The sequence below is a fragment of the Theropithecus gelada genome, chromosome X (genome assembly GCF_003255815.1).
Source record: "Theropithecus gelada isolate Dixy chromosome X, Tgel_1.0, whole genome shotgun sequence".
NCBI classification, from domain to species: Eukaryota; Metazoa; Chordata; class Mammalia; order Primates; family Cercopithecidae; genus Theropithecus; species Theropithecus gelada.
The window spans coordinates 99,147,766-99,160,896 of record NC_037689.1 but is presented as its reverse complement, the minus strand read 5'-3'; the positions used below and the strand labels follow the sequence as shown (position 1 = coordinate 99,160,896).

Here is a 13,131-nt window from a genome sequence, read left to right as displayed (position 1 = left end):
TATAAAATTGTGTAGTACTTGCATATAACCTATGCACATCCTCCTGTATACTTTAATCAGGGGGTGCCCAGTCTTTTGTTTTCCGGGCCACACTGAAAGAAGAACTGTCTTGAGCCACACATAAAATACACTAATGATAGCTGATGAGCTTAAAAAAAATCCCCCAAAAACTCTCATAATGTTTTGAGAAAGCTTACGAATTTCCGTTGGGCCTCATTCAGAGCAATCCTGGGTTGTGGGTTGGACAAGCTTGCTTTAAATCATCTCTGGATTAGTTATAATACTTAATATAATGTAAATGCTATGTAAATAGTTATTACACTGCATTTTTTATTTGTATTTTTTATTGTTATCTATATCTTTTAATATTTTCAATCAGTAATTGGATGAATCCATGGATGCAGAACCCTCAGACACAGAGGGCTGACTGCATATATATGAAGTAGAATATTATTCATCCATAAAAAGGAATGAAGTTCTGATACATGGTACAAATGAATGAACCTTAAAGACATTATGATAAATGAAAGAAGCCAGACACAAAAGAATACTGTATGATTCCACTTATATGAGGTGCCTAGAATAGGCAAATTCATAGAGACAGATAGTAGATTAGAGGCTACTAGGAACAGGGGAAAGAGGGAATAGGGAGTTACTGTGTAATGGTTAGAAAATTTCAGTTTAGGGTAATGAAAAAGTTTTGGAAATAGATAGTGGTGATGCTTGCACGACACTGTGAATGTAATACATGTCACTGATATATACACCAAAAAAGTTTTAAAATGGTGAGGGTCAGGCACAGTGCCTCACATCTATAATCCCAGCACTTTGGGAGGCCGAGGCAGGAGGATTGCTTAAGGCCAGAAGTTCAAGGCCAGCCTGGGCAACATAGTGAGACTCTGTCTCTAGAAAAACTTTAAAAATTAGTTGGGCATGGTAGTGCATGCCTGTGGTCCCAGCTACTTTGAATGATGAAGTGGATGACTCATTGTATGGTATGCGAAATAAATCTCAATAAAGCTGTGTTTGTCTTTGGGTTTTTTTTTTTTTTTTTTTGAGACAGAGTCTCGCTCGTCACCCAGGCTGATCAATCGAGGTTGCAGAGAGCCATGATAGTGCCACTGCACTCCAGCCTGCACAAGAGTGAGACCCCATCCCAAATTAAAAAAAAAAAAAATAGAAATAATGAAAAAAAATAAATGGCCGGGCTTGGTGGCTCAAGCCTGTAATACTAACACCTTGGGAGGCCAAGGAAGGCAGATCACCTGAGGTCAGGGATTTGAGACCAGCCTGGCCGACATGGTGAAACCCCGTCTCTACTAAAAATACAAAAATTAGCCAGGCATGGTGGCGCATGCCTATAATCCCAGCTACTCGGGAGGATGAGGCAGGAGAATCACTTGAACCTGGGAGGCGGAGGTTGCAGTAAGCTGAGATCGCACCATCGCACTCCAGCCTGGGCAACAAGAGTGAAACTCTGTCTCAAAAAATAAATTAAAAAAAAAAAAATTTAAGTACTAATACACCAGGCACGGTGGCTCATGCCTGTAACTCCAGCACTTTGGGAGGCCAAGGCAGGCAAATCACCTGAGGTCGGGAGTTCAAGATCAGTCTGACCAACATGGAGAAACCTCATCTCTACTAAAAATACCAAAAATTAGCCAGGCGTGGCAGCACATGTCTGTAATCCCAGCTACTCAGGAGGCTGAGGCAGGAGAATAGCTTGAACCCGGGAGACGGAGGTTGCACTGAGCCAAGATGGCGCCACTGCACTCCAGCCTGGGCAACAAGAGTGAAACTCCATCTCGGGAGGGGAAAAAAAAAAAGTACTAATACATGCTATAACACAGATGAAACTTGAAAACATTTTGCTAAGAGGCAAGTCATAAAAGACCACATTATTACATTAGTTCATTTATATAAAATGTCCAAAATAGGCAAACTTATAAAGACAGAAAATTAGATTAGGGGTTGCTTAGAGCTAGGGGGTTAATAGAGAGATGGGAGTGATAGCAAAGGGTATGGGGTTTCTTTTTTTTCTTTCTGAAATGATGAAAATGTTCTAAAATTGACTATGCTGAAATGGTTGTACATACCTGTGACTATACTTAAAATCAGTAAATTGAATACTTTAAATGGGTGAATTGTGGAGTATGTGAATTAAATCTCAATAAAGCTGTGTTTGTCTTTTTTTTTTTTTTTTTTTTTTTTTTGAGACAGAGTCTCGCTCGTCACCCAGGCTGGAGGGTGCAGTGGTGCAATCTCGGCTCACTGCAATCTCCGCCTCTCCGGTTCACACGATTCTCCTGCCTCAGCCTCCCAAGTAGCTGGGATTAGAGGTGCCTGCCACCATGCCTGGCTAATTTTTGTATTTTTAGTAGAGACGGGGTTTCGCCATGTTGGCCAGGCTGTTCTCAAACTCCTGACCTCAGGTGATCCGCCCCCCTCAGCCTCCCAAAGTGCTGGGATTACAGGTGTTAGCCACCACGCCTGGCCTAAAGCTGCTTTTTAAAAGTAGCTAGAGAGAAAAGAAAAAAAAGGATTACAATCAGACTGATTCAATAACACGATGGAAGCAAGGAGCCAGTGGAATAATATTGTCAGTATCCTGAAAAAATTTAACTGTCATTCTAGAATTCTACATACACCAATACCAGTTTTCAAGAACAAGGGCAAAGTAGAGACATTTTCAGACAAAGAGTTTGCCATCAAAAGATTTTCAATGAAAGAATAAAAAATACACTTTTAGCCAAAGGAAAATAATCTCATCTTGAAGGTGTGAGATGCAAAAACAAATGATGAGCAAAGATACTGGGAGATATGTGGGCAAATCTAAACAATTATCAACTGTAAAAATAATATTGGTCAGGCTGGTCTCAAACTCAGGTGATCCACCTGCCTCGGCCTCCCAAAGTGTTGGGATTACAGGCGTGAGCCACTGCGCCTGACCAACATAGAGAAACCCTGTCTCTACTAAAAATACAAAAAATCGCACCATTGCACTCCAGCCTGGGCAACAAGCGTGAAACTCTGTCTCAAAAGGAAAAAAAAACACCTACTCTGTGTGTGTGTGTGTGTGTATGTGTGTGTGTGTGTGTGTGTGTGTGTGTGTGTGTGTAAAGGGATGGAGAAAAACAAGGTAAAACTAAAACCAGACAACAACAGCATATAAGCCAGGAGCAGTGTGATGAGAGCTAAAGCATTCTTCTGCACCATATGACACGAAGAGAAAAAAAAGAACAAGAAAAAGAGAGTTAAAGCATCCTGAGGTTTTTGTATCCTGTAAGATAAAGGTACAGATGCCAGTTACCTTTAGACTTAAAGTATACATGTTAAGTAGGTACAAAAACACTTAGGTGACTTCCAAACAAGAATAGGAAAAAAACTAGGGTCAAAAAAAAAAAAAAAGCTCATTTAGAATATCTCAAAATAAGATATCTGAATTTATTTCTACTATAATCACTACACCGAGGTAAATAAACTAATTATCAGCCAGGCACGGCAACAGAGTGAGACTCCGTCTCAAAAAAAAAAAAAAAAAAAAAAATTAGAAGACCCCTTGGCTGGTGTGGTAGCTCACACCTGTAATCCCAGCACTTTGAGAGCCCGAGGCTGGTGGATCACCTGAGGTCAGGAGTTAAAGACCAGCCTGGCCAACATGGTGAAACCCCATCTTTACTAAAAATACAAACAAATTAGCCAGGCGTGCTGACAGGTGCCTGTAATCCCAGCTACTTGGGAGGCTGAGGCAGGAGAATCTCTTGAACCCAGAAGGTGGAGGTTGCTGTGAGCTGAGATCACGCCATTGTACTCTAGCCTGGGCCAAAAGAGCAAAATTCTGTTTCAAAAAAAAAAAAAAAATTAGAGGACCCCAAAATTGCTTTTTGTTTTTCTAGGTAATGTCTGTCAACACTCACCAGGTTAGAAATAATACTGAGAATATTTTTTTTTGAGACAGGTTCTTGCTCTGTCACCCATGCTGGAATACAATGGCACCATCACAGCTCACTGCTGCCTCCAACTCCCAGGCTCAAACGATCAAATGATTTCTGCCCCCCGCCCCCAGCCTCCCAAGCAGTTGGGACTACAAGTGCATGCCACCACACCCAGCTTTTTTTTTTCCCCCCCCAGTAAAGATGAGGTCTCACTAGGCTGGAATGCAATGGCATGATCTCAACTCACTGCAACCTCTGCCTCCTGGACTCAAGCGATCCTCCTGCCTCAGCCTCCTAAGTAGCTGGGACGATAGGCACATACCACCACACCTAGCTAATTTTTGTATATTTTGTAGAGATGGGGTTTCACCATGTTGTCCAAGTTGGTCTCGAACTCCTGAGCTCAAGTGATCTGCCTGCCTCGGCCTCCTCAAAGTGCTGGAATTACAGGCATGAGCCACCACGCCCAGCCCATTTCTACAAATCTTTTTAATGTCTCTGGCTTAAGAGAATACAGTTGGAATCTGTGCTTCTATATTAATTCTATTATGTTTTGATTGAATTGCATGAAGAAAATCCAGCCTCACACAGATATATAGTTGGAAAAGGTAGGAACAGTTTAAAAGGCTTTTCAGAAAATTATGGATATTAGTCTTTGCTACTACACCAAAACTTGACAAGTGGTAGTTTCTTAAGGGGTAGCTGTAATGTGGAATCTGAAACACTCTCAATAAAAGCTCTGTACTCTGTTTCATTAAAATTCGTTGATGTATCTTGTATTTTAAAGGGTTCTTTTACCCATTTATGAATTTAGAACATCATACTTGTTCATCAGGAAAATATTGGCTCACTGAGTTATACTGAGCTTCCAAATGCTGACACATTTCATTATATGGTAACTAAAAATCACAACATTAATACCATCACCAATTATTACAAAAGTCTTTCAGGTATCTGAAAGCTGTCAGGTTCATAGTGGCAGATACAAATTTTCTAAACTTTAATTTTTCACTTGAATGCTCAAATGTTATCACTGGCAACAGATACGGCCAGTTGTTTTCTTTGAATAACAGGCTTGTTTTGTTCATTTTCAAGAAAACATCTTCCAAGTACCCAAGTCTGTATAACTATGGTTCGTATGTCAGTCATTCTTTTTTTTTGAGACAGAGTCTCACTCTGTCACCAGGCTGGAGTGCAGTGGCGTGATCTCGTCTCACTGCAACCTCTGCCTCCTGGGTTCAAGCAATTCTCCTGCCTCAGCCTCCCAAGTAGCTGGGACTACAGGTGTGCGCCAACATGCCCAGCTAATTTTCCTATTTTTAGTAGAGACGGGGTTTCACCATGTTGGCCAGGATGGTCTCAATCTCTTGACCTTGTGATCCGCCTGCCTCAGCCTCTCAAAGTGCTGGGATTACAGGTGTGAACCACTGCGCCCGGCCATCAGTCATTCTTTCAAATAAAAATGGAGCTAGTTTGGCTCACAACTCAATCACACAAATGCTTTTCCTCAGAATAACCATTGTACTTTAGTATGCAGGACTTTGTTTGTACTTGCCATTTCATTACACAGAATATTAAAGACGCAGAGATTTAATAAAACTATTGAGTTAATTTTTATGCTTCACTTGACATTCTTAAGTGAAATTAGCATTTTTGTTTTTTTACCACAATGAAGAACATAATAAAGAACATGCTAGTACAGTTTGGTGCCACTGCCTTGATTCATGTTAAATGGCCAGTAGTTTTACCCAGAATTGCTTTAGCACCATCAGTGCTAAGGTCAACAAAGTGAAAATGGCAAATAATACCTTGGCTTTATTATGAAAATAATTTTGACCTCTTGGACTTCCCAAAAGGGTCTTAGGAAGCCCCAGGGGGTCCACAGACCATATTTGAGAATTTCTTGTCTACGACATCATGTTATACCTAGATTATCATGTCAGCTTCCTAACTAGTATTCCTGCCTTCGGCCTCTCTCTTAATTCACATTGTTGGGCACTACTAGATACAGCTTCCTACAGAGCTGCTTTCAACATATTCCAGCCAAAAATATTCAGTGATTTACCCACTGAATAAAGTTCAAATTCCTTAGCATCACATTGGAAGACCTCTACAATCTGTCTTCACCCAACTTTTTCAGCCTTACCACCTAACACCATCGCCAATTAAGACAGGCTGGTCTATTTAAGGTCTCCTAAAACACAATTTACACACCTCACGACTTTGCTTGAAATATTCCCATCATATCAAATATCATTTTCTGTCACCAAATCCCAAATCCTATTCAACCTGTGAGGCCTAGCTCAACACCCACATACTTTATGGTGCTCTTAACTAATCATTTTGAGTTACAGTGCTTTCTTCCTTCCTGGAAATATTATAGCAATTATTATCTTCAAACTATCATATGCTGTTTTTGATAATTTATGTTATTTCCTTAATTCCCCAACTAGATTTCAAGTTCCTGGAGTATAGAAACCCTATGCTAAACTTTGAATCTTCTACAGTGCCTAGAACAATGCAATGAACACACTGGAAACATCATTTTAAAAAATAAAATCAATAAATGAATTCCCTTCCCAAAGGCAAGAGAAATACAGTTAGACGAGTGATTCACACGGTCTGTGAACTACTGATGGTCCTTGAAAGTCTTCCAGGTGGACAGTAGATTGATTTCTTAAAGTTATTAATGTTTTTAAGGGAAATAATTATGCTATTTAATAAAAATCACTCCATTGGCACTCATGAAAAGTAATCCTCTCCTTCTCATTAATTTTGATGAGGCTTTTGCAGTGTTAATCAAGAAAATGTAGAGTAAATGACTCAAAGGACCCTGTTGAAGTGGTTTAAAAGGGAAAAGATGGCAATAAGTGCTCTAGATCAGCAAACAAGACTCCAATGTGAAATCAACTTTATCTGTAACATTTTTATTTCCTTAAAATAAGATATAAAGTAAATATGATAAAAACTTTCTATTTGTTAATCTGAGAGACAGGAGCAAAATAGAATGTTATTATTTGCCCTTTTCTGTATATTTGATATGTCTACGTTATCTTGGTACATTTCTGTATGTCTGATATATTTTTAAAATAAGGAAAAACACATTGCATAGCATGCTGAAGGATATATGGTGCATCAATATACACTCATGTACTATTTGATTGATGCCTAATGCTGTCCAGTTTTTACTTACCAGTGCATCATCTTGCAATGAAGCAAAAAAGAAGCCGTAGAGCAAGTTAATTTGCTCCTTACGATCAATGAAGTCAAACATTGCAACCAGCCAACGATAAAAAAGTACCTATTGAAGAGACAAAATACTTATCTTTAAAGAAATACAACTGGTACAGAAGAGTTTAATTCCACCCCCGTCCCCCGTCGCCAGGGCTATTTTAGAGGCTTCAGGCACAAAGTAGAATAATAGATTTTATTTCTCAGTAAAAATTTCTGTTTGAACATAGCCCTTGCATCAAGATATATTATTCCAAAACTACAGGCTTTGCACAAAAGGCCAATGCCATTACTTGATAAGTGGCTCTTCCTTGTCAGTCCTTAAGTGGTTCTGAAGGACTTACAATCAAAGAGTTTAAAAAGATTACCTTGGTGCTACCAGAACACTTGTCAACACAAAGCCAGGAGACTGCCTTAACCACAGAATCCTGTGATATTACTGTTGCTGGGATCATGCACTTCAATATCCGTGTGTTTACAGCATTTCCTGGAAAGGAGACAAGCTAAATTAAACTACATTTTAATGTCTCAATTGTTCTTTTACTATTATTCACTCTCGGATCTAAAAATCTCACATTAGGCTGGGCATGATGGCTCATGCCTGTAATCCCAGCACTTTGGGAGGTCATGGTGGGTGGATCACCTGAGGTTGGGAGTTCGAGACCAGCCTGACCAATATGGAGAAACCCCATCTCTACTAAAAACACAAAAATTAGCCAGGCGTGATGGAGCATGCCTGTAAGCCCAGCTACTCGGGAGGCTAAGGCAGGAGAATCGCTTGAACCCAGGAGGCGGAGGTTATGGTGAGCCGAGATCGTGCCATTACACTCCAGCCTAGGCAACAAGACCAAAACTCCATCTCAAAAAAAAAAAAAAACTCACATTATATTGAAGGCAATAAAAACCAACAGTGTGTAAAATTCAGTATCTCTTATCATTATTAATAAATTGTTCAAAACAAAAATGTACCTTTAACTACTGATGTAAACTATAAGGCAATGGTCAGGCACAGTGGCTCATGCCTATAATCCTAACACTTTGGGAGGCCGAGGCAGGTGGATCACTTGAGCCCAGGAGGTCAAGACTAGCCTGGGCAACATGCCAAAACCCCATATCTACTAAAAATACAAAAATTAGTCAGGGGTGGTGGGGTAAGCCTTTAGTCCCGGCAACTTGGGAGGCTGATGTGGGGGAAACACCCGAGCCCAGGGAGGTCGAGGCTGCAGTGAGCTGTGATCATGTCACTGCACTCCAGCCTGGATGACAAAGTGAGACCCTCTCTAAAAAAAAAAAAAAACAAAAAAAAAACTATAAGGCAAATTATTTGGCTCAAATATTTCTATTTAAAAAATATAAATGAGTACAGGGTTTCTTCTTGGGGTGATGAAAATGTTCAAGAATTAGATAGTGGTGATGATTACACAACTCTGACTATGCTTTAAAGAAATGCTGAATTTGGAGCCGAACGTGGTGACACATGCCTATAATCTAAGCACTTTGGGAGGCTGAGGTGGATGGATTGCTTGAGCCCAGGAGTTTGAGACCAGCCTGGACAACATAGCAGGACCCCGTCTCTATGTAAAAAAAAAAAAAAAAAAAAATAGCTGGGCATGGTGGCGCCTCCTGGGCGGCTGAGGCCGGAGGACTGCTTGAGCCTAGGAGTTTGAGATTAGCCTAGGCAATATAGTGAGACCCCAATCTCTACAAAAAATACAAAAATTAGCCAGATGTGGTAGCACATGCCTATAGTCCCAGCTACTTGGTAGGCTGAGGTGGGAGGATCACTTGAACCTAGAAGGTGGAGGTTGCAGTGAGCTGAGATCACACCACTAGACTCCAGCCTGGGTGACAGAGTGAGACTCTGTCTCCAAAAACAAAAATGCTGAATTTTTAAAACAGTGAATTTTGCCAGGAGCGGTAGCTCATGCCTGTAATTCCAGCACTTTGGGAGGCCGAGGCAGGCAGATCACCTGAGATCAGGAGTTCGAGACCAGCTTGGCCAAGGTGATGAAACTCCATCTCTAATTTAAAAAATACAAAATTAGGCCAGGCGTGGTGACTCACGCCTGTAATCCAGGCTGGGTGACAAGAGGGAAACTCCATCTCAAAAAAAAAAAAAAAAAAAAATTAGCCGAGTGTCATGGTAGGCGCCTGTAATCCCAGCCACTCAGGAGGCTGAGGCAGGAGAATCACTTGAACATGGGAGGTGGAGGTTGCAGTGAGCCGAGATCACGCCATTGCACTGCACCCTGGGCTACCAGAGTGAAACTCCATCTCAAAAATAAAAAAGTAAAAAATAAAAAAATAATGAATGTTATGAGGGCACGGTGGCTCACAACTGTAATCCCAGCACTTTGGAAGGCCAAAGCAGGCAGATCATCTGAGGTCAGGAATTCAAGACCAGCCTGGGCAACATGGTGAAACCCCCATCTCTACTAAAAATACAAAAATTAGCTGGGCGTGGTGGTGGGCGCCTGTAATCCCAGCTACTTAGGAGGCTGAGGCAGGAGCATCGCTTGAAACCGGGAGGCAGAGGTTGCAGTGAGCCGAGATCACACCATTGCACTCCAGCCTGGGCAATAAGAGTGAAACTCCGTTTCAAAAAAAAAAAGAAAACAAAAGGAAAAAACAATGAATTTTATGGTATGTGAGTTATATCTCCAAAAAAGCTTTCAATCACAGGAAAATTTCAAAGATTTTTTTTTAATGGCCTCATAGACTGATTTATTTAAAGCTACTGATGGACACTTTGCATGAGGTGTTACATTTAAGAATGTATTTGTTCATGAGAGAATGTGAGCCAGAAATAAAAACATACATATAAAATTAAAATGTATATATTTGTATCATCCGCTCGCCCCAAAAAAGCAGGAAGAGTAGCAGAATGGAACAGATATTCTTTTTTTTTTTTTGAGACAGGGTCTGACTCTGTCACCCAGGCCGGAGTGCAGTGGTGCAATCATAGCTCACAACAACCTCAAATTCCTGGGCTCAAGCAATCCTCCCACCTCAGCCTCCAGGGTAGCTGAGACTACAGGCATGTGTCACCATACCTGCTTACGTTTTTTATTTCTAGCAAAGACACGGTCTCACTATGTTGCCCAGGCTGGTCTCGCACTCCTGGACTCAAGGGATCTGCCCACTTTGGCCTCCCAAAGTGCTGGGATTACAGGCATGAGCCACCGTGACTGGCCTAGAACAAGACATTCTTGGAATTGACTAGCAGTAATACCATTCTACACTAGTCCAATCTTTCCACTTGATCTCAGGCCTCTATGGTGTTCTCCCATCTGGTAATAGAAATGATGTCACAGAGATCACCTGAGGGCAAGAGTTCGAGACCAGCCTGGCCAACGTGCTGAAACCCCATCTCTACTAAAAATACAAAACTTAGCCAGGCATGGTGGCGGGCGCCTGTAATCCCAGCTACTCAGGAGGGTGAGGCAGGAGAATCGCTTGAACCTGGGAGGTGGAGTTTGCAGTGAGCCAAGATCGTCTCAAAAAAAAAAAAAAAAAGTCACAGAGGCTGGCTTTGAATACATCCTATCTCAACTTCTGTTAATTAAGCCTTCAAGAATTAGAATATATCTCATCACTTTGTACACTATCATTCTGTGGAGAAGAAAGGAAGCAGTGATGATAGGTAATGAATCACAAAAATAAAAATCTCTGCTTTCCACTCTTGTGGTTTCTTTTCTTGTTTTCTTTCTCACTCCCATCCACTAACTCTTCGAAATTTAAAATAGTCTCACCACTAACACATTACACGTGCACCAAATTCAAAGGGAGAATTCAATACTGATTCTATTTTTACTTCCAAGTGACTTAATTTTTAAAGACTCTAAAGTCCCTTTGTACCTAATTATGATGACATTTCTAGCATACTTGCCTCTGAATATGCATTGAAGCTTACCAAAAGAGCTGCATGTAAAGATTTAGTAGGGATGGGGGACATAACAGAAATAACTATAATAAAAGGGAGAAAAGGAATTAAGGAGGCCACATTTGACCTCAGCAAATTCCAGCTTAGCAGAAAAAAAAAAAAAATGAAAAGTAACAATAGAAAGCCAGAGATTATTTTTTAAATTGCTATATAAGTTTCCCAAGTCTGAGGCATGCATTTTGAGACACCTCAAGTCCTGGCAGACATCAAGATAACCTAATCATTAATTTCTGAGATAAAGAAAGGAGGCTGGGTGCAGTGGCACGCACCTGTAGTCCCATCTACTTGGGAGTCTGAGATGGGAGGACTGCTTGAATCTAGAAGGTCGAGGCTGCAGTGAACCGTGATCATATCACTGCACTGCAGTCTGGACAACAGAGTGAGACTCTGTCACGAAAAAAAAATTTCTAAAACAGAAAACATCTGTATACTCCACATGTTGTTTTTTTGTTTTGTTTTGTTTGAGATGGAGTCGCGCTCTGTCACCCAGGCTGGAGTGCAGTGGCATGATCTCCGCTCACTGCAAGCTCTGCCTCCTGGGTTCACGTCATTCTCCTGCCTCAGCCTCTCAAGTAGCTGGGACTACAGGCGCCCACCACCACGCCCGGCTAATTTTTTGTATTTTTAGTAGAGATGGGGTTTCACCATGTTAGCCAGGGTGGTCTTGATCTCCTGACCTCGTGATCCACCCACCTCAGCCTCCCAAAGTGTTGGGGTTACAGGCGTGAGCCATTGCGCCCAGCCCCTACTCCATATATGTTTTAAAGTGAGATGGGAGTGGGTGAATTGATCTTGACAGACATTGTTCAGTTAAACACGGATTCCTGGAAAGATATTAGAACCAAACAATCTAAAACCATCTACAAGAAAAAAAACAATTTTATTAGGTCTCATTTAACTTTCTAGGGAAACACAGAGAACTAATCAGATAAAAATGGAGAAATAAAATACCTGACAGTCATATGTTGAATTCGGTTAGTAATGTGTTGTTACTTTAAAATAAATACACATACCCCTGCAAATATGCTGCTAGGATATAAACAAAGGAATCTAACATGCGACAGCCAAGAAACACTTAGTATATAAAGCATTTGGTTTTGAGAGCTGTCTTAATCTTTCTTTTTTTTCCCCAGAGACAGAGTCTTGCTCTGTGGCCCACACTGGAGTACAGTGGCACCATCATAGCTCATTGCAGCCTCAAACTCCTGGGCTCAAGTGATTCTCTTGCCTCAGACTCCCAAGTAGCTGGGACTACATGCACATGCTACTGCACCTAGCTATTTTTTTTTTTTTAACATTTTTGTAGACAAGGTTTCGCTTTGTTGCCCAGGCTGGTCTCAAATCTGGCTTCAAGCAATCATCCTGCCTTGGCCCTCCAAAGTGCTGAGATTACAGGCATGAGCCACTATACCCAGCCTTAACTTTTTTTAAGTAGAAAAAAAAGCAGCAATGTGGTACAGTATAAGCACTAGAATGGGAGTTTGGACATCTTATTTCCCCAGTTCTACCTCTGACATTAAGCAAGTCTCTTTACTCTGAGCCTCTTTTTCCTCACCTTTAAATGAGAGTGTTTAGAGTCTAAAATACCTTCCAAGTCTGAATTTAAATGAGAAAAAGTTAAAAGGTTCAAGTAAATAAAATATTGACCAGGTATTATTTCTAAGAACCTCTTCCAACCATCCCAACCATCACCAATGAATTTAGAACAGGAAAAGATGCACTTGCACAAAAGAAAAAGCATCTTAGCTGGGCACGGTGGCTCATGCCTGTAATCCCAGCACTTTGGGAGGCTGAGGCAGGCGGATCATCTGAGGTCAGAAGTTTGAGACTAGCCTGGCCAACATGACGAAACCCCGTCTCTACTAAAAATACAAAAATCAGCCGGGTGTGGTGGCACATGTCCATAATCCCAGCTACTCAGGAAGCTGAGGCAGGAGAATTGCTTGAACCCGGGAAGCAGAGGTTGCAGTGAGCCGAGATCACGCCATTGCACTCCAGCCTGGGTGAAAGAGCGAAACTCCA

At 41.2% G+C, this 13,131-nt stretch overlaps 1 protein-coding gene across 2 annotated transcripts in view; it reads right to left on the bottom strand.

Annotated features, from left to right (window-relative positions):
• The window catches only part of CENPI (centromere protein I), a 68,214-nt gene that overhangs the window by 49,290 nt on the left and 5,793 nt on the right, over positions 1-13,131 (bottom strand). For both annotated transcript variants that reach the window (XM_025372650.1, XM_025372649.1), the window contains 2 exons: positions 7,535-7,653; positions 7,129-7,236 (listed from right to left, as the gene is read on the bottom strand). In XM_025372650.1, coding sequence (XP_025228435.1) covers positions 7,129-7,236; positions 7,535-7,653 — 227 coding nt within the window. The remainder of the gene's footprint in view (positions 1-7,128; positions 7,237-7,534; positions 7,654-13,131) is intronic.